The sequence below is a fragment of the Fusarium oxysporum genome, chromosome IV (genome assembly GCF_013085055.1).
Source record: "Fusarium oxysporum Fo47 chromosome IV, complete sequence".
Classification (NCBI taxonomy): domain Eukaryota; kingdom Fungi; phylum Ascomycota; class Sordariomycetes; order Hypocreales; family Nectriaceae; genus Fusarium; species Fusarium oxysporum.
In genome coordinates this window covers 287,344-310,714 of record NC_072843.1, presented here as the reverse complement: position 1 = coordinate 310,714, position 23,371 = coordinate 287,344, and the positions used below count along the sequence as shown (strand labels likewise).

Genomic DNA, 23,371 nt, shown 5'->3' with positions numbered 1-23,371 from the left:
GATCATCAACGCCCAGCAAATGGAACCGGCCGTCTCACGTCATCATCATAGTCGTGGCGGTATAGCTTAGACCCTTTCGCATCACTCATCAGTGGCTGGCCACCCCTGCTTGCTCTCTGCAGCCCTTTTTTTTAATCCCCGTGGTCCCCCCTCTCATTCTTTTTCCTCCCCTCTCTCTGTTTTGCGAATCTGGCTGGAACACAAGCGATAAGAGCGTCACCGACGAAACGAAGCTGCTACGAGATACACGACAATTAACGAAAGACACGGAGATACGATATTTCACGATTGATCAGGACGATACGGCTGATAAGATTGCTATCTTATGAGTGGTTAGCTAATTGGAGCTCGATCGATATCGTGGCGTACCTTGCAGCTGAAACATAACAAACCCGATACGATACCCTAGATCTATCAAGCCACGATGTTGAAAAAGAAGGAAACCCTCACCATTATCACGCCCATCCCGGGCTTCATCCCCCGACAACTCGCCATAGATCTTCTTCACTCCCACGGTGAAATCATCACCGTCAATCCTCTCGTCCTGTCGCACAAGCCCATCCCCGCTCCTCGACATGCCGCCGCCGACGAGTACTACAGCACCTGGTACGAGATCACAGAGCGCATCCAGTACATCCCCGGCTTGGGAAAGATAGGATCTGGAAAGCTCACGTTCAATGGATGTTTCCATGATATGCCGTGGGGTATGCAGTCCCATATTTATATCCCGCTTGGTATCGACATGCGAAACAAGTACCGCATTATGGGGAATCAGCCGGGTATTGAACCACCGGAGCAACCTGAGCTTGGACTTGAACAACTCGGTGCACCGAAGGAAGGCCTTTATCTTCGCACTGATGTCGAGCTCAAGTGTAACATCACCTTGATGGGTTTCGTCAAGGCGGAGTCGAGAAAGGCTAGTGTTGATATGGTTAACCGCATGGTTAAGAAGGCGGAGTTGCTTGATGCTGGTCTTTTGAAGGCTATGTTTGAGGATGGAAAGCTGAAGACGTATAACCCTAATGATCGATCTGAGGCGAGTCAAGCGAGACAACAGGCTTTGAGACAGCAGACTATGACGGAGGGTCAGTTCGCTGCTGCTGCTGCTCCACCTGGTCCTGGACCCACGAGCCCAGGTCCTTCTTACGCTCAGCCCTATGCATATGCTCAACAGCAACAACAACCTCATCTCCAACCCCAACCTTCGCCAACATACCCCTACGCTCGTCCCGACGCCACCAACTCTCAATACCCCCAAAGCCCATACGGCTACCATCCAAGCCAAACACCTCCACCCAACGCCCAATACCAACAACAAGCACCACCCGTGCCCCCAAAAACCAACATCCAAAGCTTCCCCATGGAACTCCCCGGCGATTACTACCACCCGCAGCAATCACCAAACCTGCAACAACAGCCTAGCCCAGGGCATCCACCCAGCAACTATCGCAATTCCACGGGGTCGTATGACCCGCGATGGTCGCAGTCCAGCCCATCGGCTGCTGATTCGCATCGCGCGAGTATGTATTCGCAGTATTCGGCGGGATATACGTCGCCGGCGCCGGCGCAGCAGAGTTTTGCGGCAGAGTTACCGTCGCATAATGAGACGTCGGAGGAGCATAGGCATTGAGGGATGGGAATTGGATAAAAGTAGCCGGTCATTTTAGTGATGATACATGGGATAGGCGTTCGTTTGGGATTTTGGGATGGATTTGGTGCAGATACCTTTTGTGAGAAAGTCAGACTCATCTGTGAGGGTCAATAGGATGTCTTGGAGAGAATATCCATGCAGTCTCTTTGAGTCTCTTGATCATGGTGTGGGTGATGAGAATACCCTTTTTTGGATAATATTGAACAACTTGCGATTGAAACACACTGGTCTGCGTGAGGATGACTGGCGATGAGTCCCAATGCCTCCGTGCAAATAGCTCCTTCGGGTGACACGAAGAAGTCAAGTAAACGAGATTCAGCTTCCATTTCGATGCCAAACTATTATTCTCGCACTAGTTTGATATTCTCGGGCAGATTTACGAAATGCGGCATTCGGGTTGTTGCCGGCGAGATAAGGCTGCCTCTTTTCAGCCCTACGGACGGAGTTCACCACGGCGGACTTTGGTGGAGTCGGAATTCAACCAACATTCTTCGGCGACTTTGCACACCAGAAACCAGCGCATTGAGTATGAATTTGTCAGTAATAATGAATCGTAGAAACAATAGATTTGTAATAGAGATTGACGCATCGCTGCAATTGAGACTGTGGATGGCTCGAGATGTTGATATAAGAAGCACCACATAACCCAAAGAGAGATGAATGACCAAGACTCAGAGCTTTTTCTTCCACTACCAATCCAACATTATTCCCTTGATAGCTTCAGAACATTGTTTGATCTCAAAATGCCTCTCATACAGCCCAAAGTCGAGCCTCTGCCGCCTGGTATCGACCTTACCAACAAAATAGCCATCGTCACAGGCGCAACAGCCGGCATTGGTCTCGAACTCTCCCGTCAACTCCTCAATCTCAATCTATCGACTTTGATCCTTGCGGTTAGAAATATCTCCAAAGGTGAAGAAGTCCGAAAGACACTTTCGGCTATCAATCCCAAAGCTGTTGTTCAAGTGATGAAGCTCGACACAACGGAGTACGCCAGTGTGAAGGCCTTCGCTGAGACGTTCAAGAGCAAGCATGGGAAACTTCACTTACTCATGTTAAACGCTGGTATAAGTGATATTCACTTCGAGCTTGTGCCGACGGGGCACGAAAAGAACTTTCAAGTTAATTACCTGTCTAATGTTCTCTTGACTTTGCTTCTTCTGTCTACTCTTGAGCAAACAGCTGAGCTTGAGGGGGCACCTACACGCATTACATGGACAGGAAGTCGCATGCATTGGCAAACAAGTCTCGCTAGCAAAGTTCCCCTCAAGGAAAATGAAGGCATATTTGAACACTTTGACGCACCGGGTGTTATTCCCCCTCTCACCCGCTACGGCGACATAAAGCTCCTCGTTCTTCTCTTCCAACACGAACTCGCCAATCGCTACCCTCCCAAGAAAGTCATAATCAACCACTTCTGCCCTGGTATGGTCGATACATCTATAACGGATATTCTCCCTGTTTACATCCGCCTTCCAGCGCTGTTGCTCAAAGCTCTGCGTGCGAGATCGGTCGACAAGGCAGGATGGATCGGATTACATGCTGCGATTGTGGTGGGTGACGAAACGCATGGGCAGTTATTGGGGGATAAGAAAGTTGCGGATTTGGGTGATTTTGTACCGTCGAAGAAAGGGGTGAGGGTTAGGAAGTTGTTGTGGCAGGAGACTGTTAAGGAGATGAGAGGGTTGACTCAAGTGCCTTCTTGGATGGAGTGATAATCAGATGCATGGATAGTAAAGTCGCAGTATGAAAGTGAATTCTCATTGATCACTGCGCCTAGCATCGCTTTAGTTACTCTCAATAAGCCAACGCTCCGCCTCCCTTCAGAATGGCACCTATTTGTTATCCCAAAACTCCCCGAACAAAGTAGGCAACTGTTGTACCCGCGACGCAGCGTAGACTTCTAGCCTTTTGAGGCCGCCTTTGGCCTCGAAGCGGATCAAACATGATCTGGAAAACAACTGCCACATAGTGATCATTCGTACGTACTGGAGGAGCCAAAACATCGTTTTCAGATGCTCTTGCGTGTCGTCTCGACCCTCCCATTTTCTTATCTTTCTGTTGACATACCATTGATTGTCTTCTTTGAAAACTCCGTCAGAAACAGATCCAGACACACACGTGTGGGTTCCACTGAACCATAACAAAGGGAGTACACGGCGCCAGACAGGATCGGCTCTATCATCAGCTGGCAGTATTCGTCCGAAGTATACATCGCTTCCCCAGCGGATGGAGTGCATAAGGTGGCCGGAGGAGGTAACAAGCAAGTTGAGGCCTCCAAATGAGTATTCCAGAATATGATGTTGTCCGACAGTGGTTGGCGAGGGCGCAAAGATGGCGTCTGACGATTCATCCTCGTCACTGTGGCCAGATGGTTTCTCGTCCTCAAAGAGTGTGATAAAAAGAGTGTTTCTGACTAGTGACGCATCGATTACAAAGCTCGCGCTTTGGTCATCCCGGATCCATGAGAAGATCATGTTCAGAAGGTCGCTTTGGGCGATGATGTCAACATTATCACATCTCCAGTCAGGATTCGAAGCTTTCATGGCCTGGAAGACGACCGCAAACGGGTGGTTAGGGTGCTTTTGCAAGAACGGGACCTTCTTGCACTGTCCTGGAACGTAGGAAGGCTCTTGGTAGTGGGATCTCTTGTGGACACTGATGGGATCAGGGATGTTATCGGCCTGTAACTGTCAGTCCGGTTTCTTTAAAGTCAAGTTGAATCTTGAGCCGCACGTGTTCCAGTTCAAACTCTTCCTTGTCATCGTCGGTCCAAGAGTAAATCACGTTGCGTTCATCGAGGCGTTGCTCAGGAAATGACAGATAATCCGGCCGGATACTGTTGAAAGAGACGCTAAGTAAATGAAAGGCATTATCAATATTCTGTGGTCCTGCATGGTTAGACATTTTGGATTGTGCCTAGAAGTGACTGGTGATGTGTGGAGTGATATTGAAAGAATGTTAGTTGATGCGTGCAGAGATGTAGATGTATAAACAATCTAGAGGAAGCGTCGACCTCTGTTTGAGACTCACACTTCAACCAAACTGTGAAATATATAGGAAGTAATAGCTGCCAGTAGCTACTGCTATTGGTATTGGATGCCCATCAAGTCGGTCATTCTTTCTGTTTCATCATCAACGCTTCTCTCCAAGTGCAAGGTACCTAACCAGCCTGATCAAGTTCAGCTCATCTCTTACCATCTTCACTCTCTTGATCATCATCAATAAACATTCGCTTTTAGCATATCTACACGCATCAAGCCAACATTCTAAATATGCATGCCAAGTGAAAGAAGCGATGGTATTTTAAGAGAGGTAAATGCGAAGTGCCACAATACGATGACATAGGTACTTAGACCACAGGGCTAAAATTCAGGGCGCTTATTCTATGTAATAAAAGGTTTTAGGTAAATTAGCCTAAATTTAGAGAGCTCTCTGAGATATTTACATTAGCATCCTCTTTTAGAGTCTAAAGCTTTCTTGCTCTCTAGCGGAAGCCTCGGAAAATTCTCCCATGATCATACAAACCAACCCCCCCCTGGTCGTTGGTTATACGGAGCCGAGGAAATCGTCAGGCCTAGATTTCAATAGTCTACTGCTGCATGTAGCTTATTTTACAGGGTCTGGGGTCTTCAGCTGTGTTGTAGTTGACGGATTGAGTCCTTATTGGACCGGACATAAGCGTGCATTTAATAGTCTCTTCGCTTACGGGGTTTGTTGGTGATGTTTGCTGTTGGCTTGGCATTTATAACCCTGGGGATCGGGCCAGCGCATTTAATATTGGGATTTTTGTAGAATAGCTTAGAGACGAGAAGAATGATCTGATTTCTGCTGTGTATATAAATCCAAGTCATTGAGTATGAATTCTCTTTATTTTCTGTGACTGTTATTCTGTTTCATTTGGTAAAATGGTTGCATTCAAGTCCATCCTCTTTCTCCTCGCCTTTGGCACAGAGGCCCTCGGTGTAACAACCGATGTCATCTGCCAAAGCAAATATGGCACAAAGAGTGTCGCTTCGAACAAAGTCCCACGGGCTACTACTACTGTAAAGAATCAGATCACGGTTATTAAGAAGGTCATTCGAAAAGTCAATGTTGTTGTAGTGCCCAAGGCCAAGACTACAACCGAGACGGAGATTGTGATTGAGAGGACTACGACAAGTGCTGACTCGGATGTTGAGACTGCTACTGAGACCGAGACTGGTGAGTTTATGGAAGTAGAAGCGAGTGATTTGAGTGGTGCTGATTGTTTAGATGTGCAAATCACGAATCGGGTTATGATGCTCACGCGAACTTCGACATCGGTATCTTCAACAACCACGACGAAGTACACCGCCAGCACCATCGCCGTACCAGCTGGTTTTGTTCCCATCAAAGAAGTTCAAGGCTACATCGCCAGGGTCAAAGCCCGAGGTCCCTTACCTAGAACTGCCGCCGAGTATCTCCAGCGCGTCGATTGCGTCAAGAAGATTCCCTCCACTACGACCAAGACCATAACTACCACAATCAAGGGAGCGAGAATTACTCTCAAGCCTAAGACTGTTACGAAGAAAACCACGAGTGTTGTTACTATCACGGTGACGGAACATGGACCTCAGGTTACGGAGACGGAGACTGAGACTTTTACTACGATGAGGGTTAATCTTGCTCAGAGGACTCAGACTCAGACAATTCCCGAGACTGGTAAGTATCCAGGCTTATAATCTGCAGTACTAATACTAATATGCTCAGTCACCATCGAATCTATCGTCCCAGCCGATCCCTTCTACGCCGCCTGCTCCTCCAACAATCTCGCAAGCACCGCCAACGGCGGCAAGAGAATCGCCGACTTTTCCGCCTGGACCGCCAACAGACCCATTTCCATCTCCGGTTTGACTAGCGCGTATACATGCTGTGTTGAATGCCAGAAGAAACAGAATTGCTTGATGAGTCGGTCAAGTGCTGGTGGCGCATCGTGTTGGTTGTACTTGACACCCAGTGATGATGCTTGTTCGGCGCAGATCAACTGGTTGACTTATCGCACTGATAGTGGTGTGAGCGTGGAGTGGACTTATAGTAATGGACCCTGTGGGAGGGCTGTTAATGGGAGAGAGTCATCGTGATCGTCGCATCTGAGCTTGGCATCAGAATCATAGTTATGGTTGAAGTGGTCACCATATATAGGAAGCAGTCTGGAAACAAAACATAAATTATATAGATAAGTAACAAATATTAGAATGTAACCATTATATCAACTCGTATAAGTACCGTCACAGCCATTGAGGTGCTCTGTCACTACTCAATCAGAACTTGCTTCTCCTTCTTCAGGCTCTCAACAAAGCTAATCGACACATTGAGAGTCTGAGCGACAACGTCAGGAGGAGTCAAAGCAAGCCACTGAGTCAAGGAGATATCGGCAACGCGATCAGACTTGTAGACTTCAATCCAGATGAGATCCTCATCTTCAGAGGTGTTCTCGATGTAGTGCCTACCCAGCATCAGTATCATCTTCACAAACAAGAGTGACTAACTTACCCAGAGTTATCAGGAAACGCAGCAGTATCACCCGCCGAAAAGTCAAAAGTCCTCGCCGCCGCATTCCCAATAAAAACTGTCGCCCTCGCCTTACCCTGATGGAAGTACAACCACTCCTCTGCATTAGGATGCCAATGCAACTCCCTTAAACCACCTGGCTTCAGGGTAACGAACGTCGCAGCGAGGGTCTTGGACGCTGGGAAGTTTGTTGAATCGATCTTCCAGAACTTACCGCCCGTGCCGCCGATCTTTTCAGGGTCATGCTGGAACGTGCGGTACACGAAGGAGCTGTTTCCTGAGAGTTTGCCGGCTGGCCCGTCGGTTACGTTGTGCTTGGTGGGTGTGCCGGGGAGGATGTAGGGGTTGGGAGATGTGACGTTTTCGAAGACGGAGGCGTTAACCCCGAAGTTCTTGGCGAGGATGTCTTTGGGGGTGTGGTTGATCCAGTCGTCAACCATGAAGGTGGTGCTGTCTTGTGTTAGTGTGTTGTGAAACCTGGGTAGGTGACTTACCCAATCTTGTCAAAGTCGGCTTCGTCAAAGACTAGGAGATACTCATTCTCATCGGCGAGACCTTGGACGGTATGAGCAGCGCCTTTGGGGAAGTACCAGATGTCGCCGTAATTGAGGACTTCTTCCTGATATCGCCCAAATTCATCAACAGCAGAGATGAGGACGGAGCCATTATACACAATGCCCCATTCGGCCTGCTCAAGTCAGCCTCTTAACAATTGAGGTGGAAGTATTAGACTTACGACTTTATGCCAGTGAAGTTCTCGAATGGCGCCCTTAACGAGATGCTGCTGAGCACCAGAGATGTCATGGCTGGACGGCAGATCTTGGATGACCTGTTCACGGACCCAACCACCCTTTAAGAGACGGGTCTTGGAGTCGGAGAAACTCCATTTGAGATTGGGGACAACGCCGTTGTCAGTGGGCTGTTGACCAAGGTTGTCTGGGTTCTGGAGATCAAGCTCCTTGTTTGTGCCCCCTAGTCACTGTGTAAGTATGTGATGAGAGTAAGAGAGCATCAGATGTTTGGTAGCTTACCTAGAAGAACAGCACCCTTGCCCTTTCCATCATAAGGTTGGCCTTTGTCAAAGCCGGGTTGTTGAGTGTCCTTGGGAGCTGCAGTAACGATATTCGACCCAAGGCATAAAGCCAGGGCAGAAGAGAAGAACGATGCGCCCTTCATGGTAGCGATAAGACTGTAGTCCAAAGACGAACAAGCTGAAGAAGGGGAGTGATGAGAGGATGGATGAGCAAGGGAGAAAGATAGGGACTTCCGTCTCACCGGCGACGTCTTATACCCTCAACACCACAAGCTTCATCACGACATCATGCATACAGATACATCCATCAAACTGGGAAATTACGAGAGACGTAGCTGAATGGCAATCACACCCTAAACACTTACACAAATGACACTACGATAAGTCGCGCTGTCTGAAAGAAACAATGATCGGCATAGCTGCATGAAGCTATCAAGGAAATTGCAGTACGAATTCCGACTGCAAATGGCGTTTGCTTACCCTGAACACAGCCATTTGAAGGTTCAGAAGACATCAAGTAATAGCTCTTATTTGACCGTAATTATGCATTTTGAGATCTCGCCTGAATGGATCATTAAATCTCATGAATATTTCGAGCGAATAAATTCTGTAAATATCTTCTCGTTCAAAAAATTTAGTTGCTATTTGGAACAATGTCTTGATCTTTGTCTGGTGTAACCCTCTCTTCCGCCCGCACCCATCACAGCCAAGCGATACTGATGATCGACAATCAGCCTGCCAAGACGGATATAAGCGTGATGGCGGGCCAGGATTAATGTAGATCTGGGGTTGACGACATTATTAGTGGATTTAACGTGATCGATGCGCCTGTTTTAGTGCGGCTCAACATGGGTTTGGACGAACCAGGGCCCCACGCTATAAGCATAGATTTATGGTAATTGATAGTGCTGTAAATGTCGGCTTTCGGAATGTTTCTGATTATCGCAGGCCCCATCATTTGGTATGAGCTCATGTTCACGGTATTGTAAAATTTGGTGAGTATACGTGCGAAAGCCAAGATGCTCATATAGTTCATTCTGTAGTTTCTGGGTATCGCAGCTCGGAATGGCTCGCCGCGAAACCAACGGCCCCTCGGCGTGGCTACGCTCGCAGCCTTACAAGGATTATACTCGCAATCCAGACTAACAAGACGTCTTCCCAGACAGTCAAAGCACTCTGAAGATCTCTCACAGATTCAGCCTAGCAGGAGAACAAACGTATAAGTCATTTCCCAAAGGAGACGTTTAGTCTATTACCCCCACCGGTATTTCCAACTGCCGGGGATTCGTGTCAGGGGTAGTTCAACGCGCCCGAGCTACTGGGCCAAGGCTGATCTTATTGCCTTACGGATGGAGTAATTCCGCACTATGACATTGTGAATGCAAGGCTGTCTTAGTTATAATGGTTAATACCACGCGATACTGATGCCATTCGTTAGAGCTGTTGATCCAAATATCCCGGATATGTGGGATGGAACAGTGTAGGAACCTTATCCTGGGTAAGCTTGACCTCAACGAGTGCAAAGAAATGCAACAGACTGGAACATCCATCCAACATCGCCTTGTAAGCTGAAGAGTGGGAATTTGGACGGATCTGAAGTTCTTGTTGTGATGTTCGTTTTGATGCGTGAAGCTGCCCGTCATTCCTGTGCTGCGAGTAGCTGCCCAGCCGCTCTCCGACTGAAGCAACGGACACTCAACCATAGTCGGCCATGCCAACAGCTCAAACACGATGTGATCGAGCACCTTAGTCCATGCAAGTCTCAGCTTAAGGTAACCCTGAGAGAATGCAATGCTCCCAACAGGGTAAGTGAGTGACGCTGCTCTGCGAGATTGACAACCATCAGGGGGCATCACCGACAACCCACCACTATCATCCCACGGACGATCGGGAGGTCGGTAATTCAGCCATTCTCCTCCGAGAAGATGGATAATAAATTTTGGTTAGACTTGTGCAGATCGGTGATATAGTTACCGGATAGTTCAGTTCCGCTGCGCGTTTGTATGTCCTCCTTGCCAGCACATCAACCAAGCTAGACAAGATCAGTCAAGGCTGAGGAGGAAAATGTCCTGGGAAGGAAATTGTGATAGCCGTGACAGAAGAAAACTCATCATGAGATTCAATTGTGTCTTTGTGAGGCTTGATGATACAATTCTTGAGAGTGATGTCGATGAGGGAGACGAACAGTTGGAATCAGGAGATCGAAGTGAGAAACAGAGGAGTCCAAGAAAGGGTTGTGAAGGAGAAAGAATCTGAGTATATAACACCTTGGAAACTCCCTCAAACTTTCTCAATCATCAGCTCACATCATCAACTTGCTCACTTCCCATCACAACCACTGAGCTTCATCTACAATGCCCTCTCTCATCTCCATCACGGCCCTTCTAGGTGCCTTGGCCTCTCAGGTCTCAGCATCTCCAGCCAACATCGCCAAGAGAGGTCTCAGTCTTCCTCCTTTGATTCCCAAGATCCCAGGAGTAACCGAGCCTCTGGCTGATAACGCTCCTCCCCTACCTATTCTCCAGCTTCCTACTCCTCCGTTGGATAGTCCCCCTTTCAAGGTCTCCAACATCAAGCCCAAGAAGATCGGATACTTCTGGACTGGTGCTGGTGATAACAAGCATGCTGATTTCTTGGTCACTGCTAGTCTTGATGATGTAAGTTTGCCGAGTTCACACTGGGAAGGAAATAAGCTAACAAACTAGGACACCTTTGGTGAAATCATCGACATCACTGATGTCAACACCAGCGGTAACTCACCCCACCATCTAGGCACCTCCCTTGATGGCAAGACCCTCGTTGGAGGCGGCCTTCTCTCTCTTCTAAAGACCCAAGACACCGCTTTCTACTTCGACACTTCGGACCCATACCATCCCAAGTTCGACCACAGCAACCGCGGTATTCTCGGTTCCATCGTCGATGAGATCCGCGCCAAGCCTGACGGCGGTTTCTTCATCACCTACATGGGTAGTGCCGTCGGTACATCGCCCGGCCGATTGATCGAGACTGATGCCAATGGTAGCATCATCCATGAGTGGCCTGAGGATGTTGAGGGTACTCTTAACATTCTTGGAGAGCAGTTCTCTCCTCACGGATTGAGTGTGGACTTTGATAAGAACATTATTCTTACTTCTGACTTTGTTGTTCCGATCACGATTCTGAAGCCGACTCTTGGTATCAAGAAGGCTGATACTCTTCGCCTTTGGGATCTCAAGTCTCGCAAGATCATCTCTACTATCACTATTCCTAACGTGAGTTACCCGAGCCAAGACCGGAATACAGCTAACAGTCACAGGGCCAAGGTATTCAGGACGTCAAGTTCATTCCCGGTAACAAGGAGAGTGCCGCTCTAGCTACGTCAGTCCCCCTTAACGCTCAGCATTCGTCACTCCACTCCAGATACTAACTCACGTCTACAGTGCTGTTGGTCCCGGCCAAGTCTGGATCATCTACCCCTTCCGCAAAGACTCCAAGGGCAACCAAGGTGTCGCCGAACTCCTCTACGATCTCGGCGACAAAGCCAAGGACTCCCTCGCCATCTACTCCGACATCACCGACGACGGAAAGTTCGCTTACTTCACCATCACGCTCGGCAACCACATCGCCGCTCTCGACATCTCTGACCTCGATAACGTCAAGCGTCTTGATGATCCTGATGAGGAGCAGCCCATCATTGGACCTCACTACGTCAAGATCTCTCCTGATAAGAAGAACCTTCTCGTTACTGGCTACTTTGTTCAAGGTGGAGCTGTAAGTTCTCATTACTGTATTTCTTGATGGGTTTATGCTGACTGTTACAGATCTCTATTGTCAACACTCCTGCTGATTACAAGGGTCACTGGATTGACATCAATGATGATGGATCGCTTAGCTTTAACCGCACCATTGACTTTGAGAAGATCTTTACCAAGACTCGTGGTGGTGCGCGACCGCATAGTGCTGTCATCTTTGATCTCACTGATCCTAAGAACCCTATCTATTACTAGAGACAGAGGTGCGCCAGACTCTGGGTGCTACTGAGCGTCGTATTTAGAGTAATAACCTGGTGGTTTTGGAGGGTTTATTAAGAGTGATATGATCTATTGGACTTGATGAATTTTGGTTGGATGATGGGCTGGATGTTTCTCGCTTCTTCGTACCTCTATGAGGCTTTCATTTAGGGTTATTCTGTGGTGCTTCCCTCTCTACTTACATATACTTTTCAATTCAGTCTTTAATTAACTAATTTATTCATCCGCTGGATTGTCCCGAGACCTTTAGACGCTGGATGGAATAGGCCCAATGCCTTGAACCCCCACTATTTCCCTTTGCCAACCCAACACCTGTAAGGTAGTGGAGACCTTTGCCATGCACCGCTGTGAATAGGTGTGGATGGCCGCAAGAGTAGGCCATGATCGGCCAAGCCCCCAGCCCGAGTACAACCTGCTGAGTGAGTGCAGCCAACAACTTACAGGGATGAAAATGTTGGCCACTGTCAATGGATGTTTCACGAAGGATGCTGTTTGTTTTAAGCGCTCACCTCCCTGCTAGACCGTGCTTTACTCATTCAAACATTTCTTGTCTCTCTTCTGAATAGCCAATTTGACAATAATCTTATCACCCAATGTCTACTTCAAGTTCTAAACAAGCAGCATCTTTGGAGACATTACCTCCGGAGATTTTAATTCCCATCGTAACACGCCTTCCAGGGCTCGACATTCTCTGGGACCTGATGACGGCATCCCCTCACGTCTGGCGTCTTTTCAACGACCATGCCATCACTATTGTCGAATGTATCCTCTCAGGTCCCAATGCAATAATACCGCCCGAAATTGCAGAGCTCATACGCGCTATCATCCTCGTGCGCACTCGAGCAGTTCCTTTTGAGAACCTACCTGAATTCCAGGGCCGGTTCTTACGCAAAATCGGGCGCAAGTGGAAGGGCAGCAACATGGAAGCCCCCCCAAGACCATCCCCAGATGAAAAGCTGAGCCCTGGATGCTTGTCTACGGCGATGCCCTCTGTCAAGGTTCTTCGATCGGTTGTCGCAACCACTAACCAGATATCTGCCCTTTCGCAAGCATGCTTGACCTCGTTTCTTGACCGTTTGAGAGATCCTAGCTTCAGACCTCTGCACCTTACCAATCCTGAAGACCGGTACGATCGTCATCATAGACGAGGGCCGAATGGAGAATATATTGAAGCCTGGGATCAAGTCTTCACCGGAGAACCTGTGAGTGTGGTTGATGTAGGACAGCCGACGTGGGTAGAAGAGATGCGAGTTGTGCGTGCTCTGTGGTATATTCAGCTCGTGGGTGAAATGCATCGCCATATAGATAGTCTAGACTGGCCGGCTCAGGACATTGAGGGACTGAAAGATATGAGCCCCGGCGATGATCGCTGTAATCTTGGAAGCCCATATCCTCTGTCACCCGAAGAAGTCAGGTCTGTCGTGGGATATCTGGCAACCCTTGGGGAGGCGAAGCAAGATTTGTTCTACCGACTGCCACGTCCTCCTCGTTGTAAGAGATGGACTACAGCTTTGCCCATTCGAGGTGAACGATACATGGAAATCGCGGGATATCGGGGGGATGGCAGCCCTATCAAGCGGAGCAAGTTTACTGAAGATCGGCTTTGGGGTCGGACCCCAGTGGCACTGGATGGAGACGCTCCTGGAATGTCAATCTTTGAACGCTTGACCAAACCCCCTCCTCACCCTATCAGTGCATCCCCCCTGGAAGGGATCAAGTTCGACCCATTCCGTCCATTTGGTCTTGCAATCTGGGATGCGTGGAGGATGTATCATTTGGGTCTGCAATCCTCAATACTCGAAGGTCAGAGTCGGTTGCCCTATGATGCCTTTTATTTCTTCGCTTGGGAGAGTATTCTGCCTCTCGAGGAGGTTGAAAGTGTTAAATCTAAGCTTCGGGCAAAAAGGAAGCAGGAGATTGAGGAGCACCAAGTATCTTAAGTAAAACAAGCAGGGTTGGATACTCAATACCCAGCTGTATACAAAGATTAAACAATTCAACACCTAATTGCGGCTCAACTGCTTGTTCACTATGAGACTTTGTCAAATTTAGAATAGCACATCAGGCTAAGGATATACACTATATTTACTCTAGTATTCAGCCTGCGGGATTGAATCCTCAGCTAGTCTTTGAGTGTGTTACTGTCATTATGATCTTGAAACCTGAACGAACTTGGCTAAAACTCATGTAAACTGATCTGATCCTGAGAATACGTCCAAACTTATGAGCAGGCTAGTTAAACAGACGGCAGAATGCCCTAAATAAATTATCTTTTGACATGCAGTTCCCCATCAAGATGTATCCATCAAGCTCGAGAAGCGTCAACGATATGAAACAAAAGCATAACATGCCATTCCTCTTGTTCGCGGCCGACCACCGTGCCCTTAACCTCAAAGTTTCCCTCAGGAACAAATATCTCGACTTTATTAATGACTCTTGCCCCTCCAAGTCGCTTTTTGTGGTTAATCAACATGAAGGCTGCTCCTGATCCATTGGGGCTACCCAGGATGGCGTAAAGTTCCTTGGGATCCTTTTGATGGCTGACGACTATTCTTTTCTTCCATGGGCCTAAGGACTTCTTCTTGTGGTCTCTCTCATACTTGTTGAGAATGGCCTGGAATACAATCTTGAGAGTGGCGTGGTTCACAATCTGTGCACGGATAATGTATTTTAGATCTTCTACATCTCCACCCGATTCAGAACAGACTCTGTCCTATCGTCCAAGTTAGTAATCCATCTGAATAGATCGAGTTTGCGTTTCTTACCCACTGCATCCAAACAGCATCGCTCCACTGGTATTCGAGGTTAACAACCACAAAGCATAAGGACCACATTCTTACCTGTTGGATATGGGTGAGAGCTGTTGTCTCCTCGTCTATTGGAGGTCCTTCTCCCGCGGCATATTTAACCCCGACGTTATGATCGGCAATGATGACGCCAGGGTTCAGAGAAAAAGAGCTTGCAAAGTTCGCCCCAGTGGCCTGTTTCGCGTCAGTACCCATTGCCTCTTGACATTTACAACGTTCTTCTGCATCAAGCTGCACACTTGACCTACCGCGACCGCTTTCACTTCAGCTTCGTCTAGGTTTAGAGAACCATCAAGAAAGCCGGCGGGATCAGAGTACCAATCACCCCCTCCAAGATTCACCCAGTTGTAGTGGTACAAGTTGATGGGGGCTCCGATACCCTTCAACGCCTCATTCAAGCGGTCTCCAAATGTTGGATTTTGGTTCGCACGTTTATCCCAGCCTTCATAGTCCTCTAAGCCGTGTCTTTGGAGATATGAAGGCGACTCTGCAGACTTTCCGTTCTTAGCCTCAAGTGCTGCTTGAGACGCCTTCATATCACAGTAGAGTGCTTCACCTTTTTTGAGAGCTATCTCATACGGATCCGTGGGTTTGTCTTCCCGTTTGGAGACGTGAGTAAGGGCAGGGGAGTAGTGAAAGTCATCATCAAGGGCAACTGCATGAGGATATGAAGAGGATAATCGGAGGGACGGGACAAAAGAGAAACGAAGAAGAAAGAGTGAGAAAATGAGGAGAGAGATGGAACTCAAGGTGACCCTCCATGAGATACTGCGTTTGGCATGCATTGTCGATAGTTTCATGAGCATTCAGCAAAATTGTAATAATGGAAATGACATAGGACAATTCCGATATTTCTCTGGAGTGGCAATGAATACATAGTTATAGTTTAACCCGAAGATCAACGCTAAAGATCAAATTGAGAGATCAAATCACTTTGAAAGGCTACCTTGAGTTCAGAAGGATTGTAGGTTCCAGGACTGAGTTCGTGTAATTGCTGTAACAGATGGGGGCTGTTGGTTTTGCCGTTCTATTGACCCTGTTGCTGGCCCCTACATTGTTGTTGGTTGTATCTTGTCAGATCCAAGTCATGAGGCTTTTTCTGCCACTCGAAGGAAGGGTTAAAGATAGTGTGGGCGTGTTGTTGGTTATGATCTTGAGATCTTCAGCAGCGCTTCAAGTGGTGCTGTGATTGGTGGCTGCAACAACGGACCCGGGCGTTTCATATACAACTTCGGCAGTTTATTTCGGGTCCGTGAGTTTACACTCGAGGATTCTTTACCTTGTAAGCTTAAACCAACAGCATCGGAGGTATGTCACCTTGGGAATAGAGCCAACAGCATCAAATCATCATGTCGTAACAAGGCAGACTCTGTCCTTTACCTCCAATCTGAGAAGCACGGTATGTCTCTTACAATGGGGCGTCAAAACGTTCCTGCATGATCCAACTGCAGCCACTTCTTATTTTTGTCCTCTGTCCTGGCCCATGTCCTGGCCCCCAATGCCTACGTTATTTACCGCGTTCTACCGCGCGGAAGGGGACAGCATCAATGGCATCATTCGCTGCCACAAGCGCTCTCCTTCTTCAGCGTGAATAAAGTCACTATTCAACCATAACAGGTGTAACGAGTCACTGAAGAGAAAGCATGAGTATTGTAGGCTGTTCTCAGCAAAAGCATACTAGAGAAGCCATGTTCTGCTGAGTCCACAGTGGTTGAAGCAACTTTTGTTGTGCCATTGGCCCTAATTTTGAACTCATTGGGGTTGAATGTTACTCTATGTTGGTTCAACGGAGCTGATCTTCGATAGCCATCAAAGCGCCGAATGCGCTCCAAGTCTTGTGAGCGTATCTGACAGGGACATCCATCCTTGAATGCCCAAAATTTCTGAATAATTTCGCCGTAGGATCCTCTCGCATGGGTTTTCGAGGTATTTCAGAACCAACAGGCCTAAACTTCAAGCTCTAAGTTGTGTGGTGGATGCCATGCTCAACCAACACAAGGCGCAGCCGACTTAACCACCAAGGCACACTTGCTCACGATAATAAAAGAATCCAATCAAGAGCTGAACATGACTCACGATCGACAATTTTAGAATCCAAAGAAGAAACCTCCGTCTCATTTCTCCTGCGCCTTTTTAGTAAGTTGCCAAATATCCTGGAACCAACAACTGTTCATCAACAGCACTAATGAAGCGAATAGATGTGTCCGAGGCGAAATAAATGATGGTTGGGGGCCATGGTATCTTTGATGGAAAGACTGATAGATGGATATGTTTCTTTCTGTCATGAGAATCGACTTATAAGAACGAAGGGGCGAAATCACTTATGTTTATCACATATGATATTATTATTCTATTCATATCAAAGTCTACAGCAATCTATCTCTATCTCTTAACTTGTCAATAACATCACTCCTTATGCCGTCCTTTACGCTTCAGGGCGCCATCATCATGATGATGGTGATCGTAGCACTCATATCACCGCTTGCTTCTGCACTTCCTAGTCTTCGCATACTGCCCCTCGGAGACTCAATCACCAAAGGCAACGGTTCAAAAGACCAAAAAGGCTATAGAAACAGACTCCGTGAGAAGCTCATAGGTCGCGGTACTTCAGTAGACATGGTCGGTAGCTTGAAGCACCCTCCGACTGGTATGGCAGACAATGACCATGAAGGTCACAGCGGAAAGGTTCTTGCACAGATCAATACCTACTGGAAGCTTTCTATCGCGGCACGCCCTAACGTTGTACTTGTACATGCTGGTACAAACAATATGGACCTGGAAGTTGACCTTGAGGGCTCTCCTCATATGCTGGCGTCCATTATTGATGGTCTTTTTCAGAACGCTCCAGATACCACGGTCCTTGTTGCTCCTGTCATATGGGCAAATAACCCCAGAATGCAAAAGAACACTGATCGCTTCAATCCACAAGTCACTTCCATCATTGAGGAGAGACAAAAGGCTGGAAAGCATATCCTCGAAGTCCCAATAGACATCAATGCAGGTGATCTCTCGGATGAGAAGCACCCCAACGACAGTGGCTATGAGAAGATGGCCGACGCTTGGCTGAAAGCTATCCTCGAGGCTGACAAAAGAGGTTGGTTGAAAGCCCCGACTAAGATAGACGCTGCTGGCCTTCCTGGTGTTGGTCTCGGTGTCGGTGGAGGAACAGGAGGCGCTCAAGAAGAGATTGTAGGTAAGATCTGGAAGAAACAGGGAACTGTCTTTGAAGGCTTCCGGACATGGGAGCCTGTCGGAACCATCAGAGGTTCTGCTGAGAATTCCTCACGCGAAAAGGTCATTTTGGCCGATCTGAACGGCGATGGTATCGCTGATTACGTCCTTGCTGACAAGGATGGTAAGATGCGTGCCTGGATCAACGGAGGCAAGCCCAATGACTGGAAGAGTATCGGTTACATCAACCCAGACTGGAAGTCCATCAAAGGCAACATGATCCGTCTCGCCGATGTGGATAACGATGGCAAGGCAGATCTCATTGCTCTATATGAAGATGGCGCTGCAAAGGTCTGGAAGAACGTGGACAACGGAAAGAGATTCGAGTCCCTCGATTCCAGATGGGCAACCGGCCTTGCATCTCGAGACAAGGTTCGGTTTGAGGACATTGATGGCGATGGATATGCCGACTATGTGATCGTGTATGGGGGCGGCGCTGTCAAGTGGGCGCGTAATACGCATAATAATGGCAAGGACAGCAGCAAGAAGAACTGGGAGACTGAAACCACTATCGCCCCTGGACCAGCGGGTATACCACAAGACTCGACCAGTATTCGAGACATTGATGGCGATGGAAAGGCTGGTGAGTTTTGAGTATTCCGATAGGTGTACTGATATACTAAATCGGCATAGATTATCTTGTCATATACGATGGCGGCGCTGTAAAAGCGTTCCGCAACACCCTGGAAGAAGGCGGCCGTAACTGGGACGACTTGGGCACAATTGCCCCTGGCATAGAGGGTGTCACGGGCGAAATGATTCGCTTTGCCGACATGGACGGTGATGGCTTGGCTGACTTCCTTGCTGTTGCCGATGATGGAAGCATCCGCATGTGGAAGAACCTTGGTATCACCGGAACCAAAGGTCAGAGCATCCGCTTCGCCGACTTGACAGGCGAAGGAAGAGATGACCTAATCTCTGTCGACTTCAGAGGACGAGCTCGGGCTTGGATCAACAAGGGCGACAACAAGTGGGAAGCAATCGGCGAGATCGCACCGGGTTTTGACGAGGATCTCTCTGATTCACGAGTCGAGTTCATCGATGTCAACGGTGATAAGCGCGCTGACTACTTGATCATATACGGCGGAGGAGCTGTAAAGGCGTATCTCAACAACGGCAACCTGCCTGACCCTGGGGATAGACGCATCTGGCAAGATGGTATTACTATTTCTCCAGGTGTCGGTGAGCCTGGAAGCAAGGTTGAGTTTGCAGACCTTGATGGCGATGGTTACGCAGACTTCCTCATCCTCTACGAAGGCGGAGCAGTCAAGTACTGGCAGAACAACAAGAACATACCGCCCAGGAACGGCGGCCGCATTTGGAAAGAGGGTATCGTTGTAGCCACTGGTGTTGGCGAGCCTGGCAGCAAGGTCCGGTTTGCGGATCTTACAGGAGACGGCAAGGCCGACTACATCGTTCAATATGATGGCGGTGCTGCTCGGGGGTATCGCAACAATGGCAAGATTCCGATTGGTGAAGGACGCAAATGGAATGATATGGGGACTATCGCGTCAGGCGTTAGTCCCCAGGGTCCTGTCCATTACGCGGACATCAATGGGGATAGGAAAGCTGACTATCTTGTTGTCTTTGGTGGGGGCGCGGTTAATGCGTATCTCAATAATCACGACTGGACGCCGAAGCTACCGGATAAGCCTGGCCAACCTATTCCTGTTGAGCCTGGCACTGGTGGAGGCGGTGGTGGTGATGGCAGCGGTGACGGTGACGGTGATGGAGATGGAGATGGGGACAATGACGGAGGCAACGATGGTGACAAAGACGTTGTCTACATTGATCCCAAGATCTGGGACTCCAAGAACCCTACAGCAGGTTGTCAACCACCTTGTACCCTCATTCTTCCACCATGGCCACTCTCATCCAAGACAACGATCAGTTTCCCTGTCATCACTGAGACGTTCAAAGAGACATGGCCAGAGACTACCAGCGGTGTCACCAAGTATGGGACAACAACTATCACTGTCAGGATCACACTACCGCCTCTTACAACTTCGGAGATTGGTGTGTCCAACGTGATACTGACAGAGTCAACGTCCAAATCTGTTCCTGTACGCGGTAGTGTTATTCCATCCCCAGTCACATTAACCGAACCAACCCATGGCATTACTTACACCTACAAGCCTGGACCCCTTCCCACTGATGATGTGGATATTGGACCTCCGCCAGGGATCGCTCCAGGTGTCATCATCACCGCTGGACCTCCCGGGCCTATCTGCAAGTCTGGCTGCGGTAAGCCATGTTTGTTCGGTTGCACCCCAGGCGGAGGTGGTGGAGGAAGTGGTGGTGGCTCGATTGGGTGCATTGGTGGGGGATGTCCTGGGCCAGGGGGAAATTGTGTTGGCCCTGGATGTGAGAAGAACAATGATGATGACGATGACGACGACGACGACGATGACGACGATGATGAGGACTGCGCTACAGAGACAAACACCGAGTGCCATCAAGTCTGCACGACGAAACCCTGCGCGACAGTCTGCAATACATATCTAGGATGCGACTGCACAACTTCTCAAGTAACCGATTATTGGGTATCTTGCGAATCTTCCTCGTGCACCACAACTTCTACTGAAATCATCACCGGTTGTTTCCTCACGGAGACCGCAACAACCACCGATGCCTCTTGTCCCCTCACCACTCTTGACTATGATGGTGACCTTGGTGATGACTACAACGGCGTTGGAAACTGGGGCTCGACTTACAAGACAACCTTTTCAGCAAGTGTGATCGTCAGTTCAACGCCGTACCCTGTTAACGATGGCTATGCCACCGTTGACAGAACTGCATACCCAATTCCTGATGTTAAGTCAGCCACCAAGACCAAGATGCGTGGAACGTCAGCTATTATCCTACCCTCCCATGTCGGTAATACTATTTCTGTCACTATAAAAGGCGTTTCCTTTGTCACCACATGGTATCCGAAAGCTACGACAACAGTCGGAGAGTCAACGTCAACATCCACTGAGCCATCGGAAACGACATCATTCCCAACCAACACGGCCATCACCGAAGCTGAAGCGTACTGTTTCGAAGGTAACTCAGACTATGTGGAGTTCACCCTCAACGAAGCGCGGCAGGTTATAGGATCATTCTGCGACTCCAGCTACACGCTGGACCCCGACAACACATTCGGCCAGAACATGGCCCTTGAAGAAAATGGCTATACAGTCATTGTGTCAGCCAAATGGGCGCCTGATCAAAGCGGCTGCGGAGATAAGGAGGCGTTCTCCTTCGCCGAAGATGACTGGAACCATGATCTGTGTTTGGATGGTTGGGATGCTGCTTATTCGTGTCCAGACGATGAAGATGATCGGCAAAGTAGCTATGGAGGCGCGTATGTTCTTGATCCTCCTAAGAATGGTGGCTGTCTTCTCTTGAGCCTGTATGCATACGACACATCGACCATGCGGCTCAAGGCTCTGCCTGAAGGGGCGGGGTCACCGATACCGCCGATGATGAACGTGACCTATGTAGGTGAGAAGAAGCAGTGGGTTGCGAATGACAAGTCTGATGGCCGCCGAATGTGGCCAGTAGCTGAGGGCACAACACATGAGGGCAAACCATCGACTACCGGTGAGGTTCAAACTAAGAATCTGTCATGATATCCTCTTACATAGAATCATTTGTTTCCTTTGCACTTATTCCATAGCTTCCTTTATACACAATATTATTTATTTTTCCTGCAAGCTTTGTACGACTACATGACTTCTTAATCGCCCTTGGCAATCTGCCGCTCTCTACCCCCTATATGCGCTGCTGTCTCGCTCTATTTCAAGGCGATTATGAGATTAGTGTCAGAGACGAGCGTCCTTCACCAGTTTGAGGCAAGGATGAGTCTCTCATTGCACGCCTGACTCTCCTTTCCCTTATCCGACGCCTGATACACACCCAGCAGCAACCGACAATCATTAGAAACACAATAATGGGCAACCCGACCATGAGAAACCACACGGCCGAGGTACTGATGTACCCCTGGCTCTGATCAAAACTTTCAGTCGGGCGGCTGTCGTCGGGAAGTGTCTCGCCTGGTTTCCAAGACGATACTCTCACCATCAGTCAACGTGAGAGGCATTGGCGTGAGATCAGACCTCTCAGATGAGCCCCAGGATATTTCCCAGGCTTGATGAACCATGAAAGTGTCATCCATTGCGCTAGCATCTTGGTAATTGGATGAGGCTGACAGTGTTGTAGTCGTTGTGCCATCGCGTTGGGATATGTCTGATATTGTCTGTACCCATCGTCCACAGCCCCTAGTAAAGAAGTCATTGGCAACGTAGCCACCTCGATCATAGGGATCAAAGGTGAATCCGCTAAATGATCTGATTAGTCTACTTTCTAGCGGGGGCGCAAGGTGCTTGGAGGCGGAACCTTTCGCAGCAGTATGCTGTTGAGACAGCTGGGGAGTCGCCGGAACGGGCCATCTTCCAATAATCCCAGCCAAAAGGACAAACAGCCGGGCTAAAGGTGAATAGAGACTGAGCTTCACTGATCTCCCAGCCAGAGGGGTAGCACGAAGCTGGAGGTGCTGATACCAGAACGGGATATGTGAAGGTGCCATCCTGAGTCCATATCAAGCTCGTCTTCTTCCAGTTGGGCGTACAATTACTTGGTGGAATGTATGGTGTAGTAAGTGCGGCGCGCTCGTCTGCAGAGGTTGCCGTAGGTGTTATTTGTGTAACATTTGAAGATATGGTTGATACTAAATCCTCGGATGTGTAAGCACTCATGACCGACCCTTTCAATTGAGCAGTATGAAGGGTAGCTGGGAAACGAATCCGATGAGGGGCATAAATGCTTTAGTAGTTTATTCATGAGACTGGTCTTGCTGTTGGTTCGACTTTACACATCCTTGCGTAGACAGGCCATGTATTTAGCCGGCTAGCCCAATGAAGTATCCTACTCGGTCCCTTTGCTTGATCATGTACAGGGGGTATGATTCGGCTGTGCTGCGTTACGTACGTAATGTCCTGCTTTATCCATCCGTTTCAGAAGTGTTGGTTGAGTTTCACCAAGCATCTGTGCTGGTTACGCTTTATAGTAGTCTTGGTAGAAGGGTTCAGACTTTTGAACGAGAATAGAGAATGGTAATGCTGGA

At 48.5% G+C, this 23,371-nt stretch overlaps 10 protein-coding genes across 10 annotated transcripts; 6 read left to right on the top strand and 4 right to left on the bottom strand.

The window, feature by feature from the left end:
• The first annotated feature begins 178 nt into the window (after window positions 1-178).
• FOBCDRAFT_26578 (uncharacterized protein) lies at window positions 179-1,765 on the top strand. The gene has a single exon (XM_031180173.3). The coding sequence runs from the start codon at window positions 425-427 to the stop codon at window positions 1,628-1,630; it is 1,206 nt and encodes a 401-aa protein (XP_031046060.2). The 5' UTR covers window positions 179-424; the 3' UTR covers window positions 1,631-1,765.
• A 629-nt stretch (window positions 1,766-2,394) lies between these two features.
• Window positions 2,395-3,366, top strand: FOBCDRAFT_199577 (uncharacterized protein; the record flags this gene model as incomplete). Its single annotated transcript, XM_031180174.2, has 1 exon — window positions 2,395-3,366. One exon carries the CDS (start codon window positions 2,395-2,397, stop codon window positions 3,364-3,366), a length of 972 nt encoding a protein of 323 aa, XP_031046061.2.
• A 120-nt stretch (window positions 3,367-3,486) lies between these two features.
• On the bottom strand, window positions 3,487-4,558 carry FOBCDRAFT_133025 (uncharacterized protein; the record flags this gene model as incomplete). Its single annotated transcript, XM_059607897.1, has 2 exons — window positions 3,487-4,260; window positions 4,343-4,558. The coding sequence occupies 2 exons, from the start codon at window positions 4,556-4,558 to the stop codon at window positions 3,487-3,489; spliced, it is 990 nt and encodes a 329-aa protein (XP_059464606.1).
• Window positions 4,559-5,533: 975 nt separating this feature from the next.
• Window positions 5,534-6,883, top strand: FOBCDRAFT_219684 (uncharacterized protein). The gene is made up of 3 exons (XM_059609538.1): window positions 5,534-5,854; window positions 5,906-6,334; window positions 6,383-6,883. The coding sequence occupies exons 1-3, from the start codon at window positions 5,560-5,562 to the stop codon at window positions 6,751-6,753; spliced, it is 1,095 nt and encodes a 364-aa protein (XP_059464605.1). The 5' UTR covers window positions 5,534-5,559; the 3' UTR covers window positions 6,754-6,883.
• Window positions 6,884-6,925: 42 nt separating this feature from the next.
• Window positions 6,926-8,359, bottom strand: FOBCDRAFT_271998 (RmlC-like cupin domain-containing protein; the record flags this gene model as incomplete). The annotated part of the gene is made up of 5 exons (XM_031180177.2): window positions 6,926-7,118; window positions 7,166-7,633; window positions 7,678-7,871; window positions 7,920-8,155; window positions 8,215-8,359. The coding sequence occupies 5 exons, from the start codon at window positions 8,357-8,359 to the stop codon at window positions 6,926-6,928; spliced, it is 1,236 nt and encodes a 411-aa protein (XP_031046064.1).
• A 2,211-nt stretch (window positions 8,360-10,570) lies between these two features.
• Window positions 10,571-12,202, top strand: FOBCDRAFT_132097 (uncharacterized protein; the record flags this gene model as incomplete). The annotated part of the gene is made up of 5 exons (XM_031180178.2): window positions 10,571-10,873; window positions 10,922-11,467; window positions 11,512-11,573; window positions 11,636-11,966; window positions 12,017-12,202. The coding sequence occupies 5 exons, from the start codon at window positions 10,571-10,573 to the stop codon at window positions 12,200-12,202; spliced, it is 1,428 nt and encodes a 475-aa protein (XP_031046065.2).
• Window positions 12,203-12,819: 617 nt separating this feature from the next.
• On the top strand, window positions 12,820-14,166 carry FOBCDRAFT_179858 (uncharacterized protein; the record flags this gene model as incomplete). Its single annotated transcript, XM_054704085.1, has 1 exon — window positions 12,820-14,166. One exon carries the CDS (start codon window positions 12,820-12,822, stop codon window positions 14,164-14,166), a length of 1,347 nt encoding a protein of 448 aa, XP_054560060.1.
• Window positions 14,167-14,531: 365 nt separating this feature from the next.
• On the bottom strand, window positions 14,532-15,818 carry FOBCDRAFT_179857 (uncharacterized protein; the record flags this gene model as incomplete). The annotated part of the gene is made up of 4 exons (XM_059608561.1): window positions 14,532-14,939; window positions 14,992-15,018; window positions 15,067-15,207; window positions 15,288-15,818. The coding sequence occupies 4 exons, from the start codon at window positions 15,816-15,818 to the stop codon at window positions 14,532-14,534; spliced, it is 1,107 nt and encodes a 368-aa protein (XP_059464604.1).
• A 1,648-nt stretch (window positions 15,819-17,466) lies between these two features.
• FOBCDRAFT_291067 (uncharacterized protein) lies at window positions 17,467-21,836 on the top strand (the record flags this gene model as incomplete). Its single annotated transcript, XM_031180179.3, has 2 exons — window positions 17,467-18,847; window positions 18,898-21,836. Coding segments are annotated over 2 exons (4,320 nt in total), but the record flags the coding sequence as incomplete, so codon positions are not given.
• Window positions 21,837-22,056: 220 nt separating this feature from the next.
• Window positions 22,057-23,003, bottom strand: FOBCDRAFT_238543 (uncharacterized protein; the record flags this gene model as incomplete). The annotated part of the gene is made up of 3 exons (XM_059610220.1): window positions 22,057-22,279; window positions 22,338-22,672; window positions 22,728-23,003. 3 exons carry the CDS (start codon window positions 23,001-23,003, stop codon window positions 22,057-22,059), a joined length of 834 nt encoding a protein of 277 aa, XP_059464603.1.
• Between the last annotated feature and the right edge of the window lie 368 nt (window positions 23,004-23,371).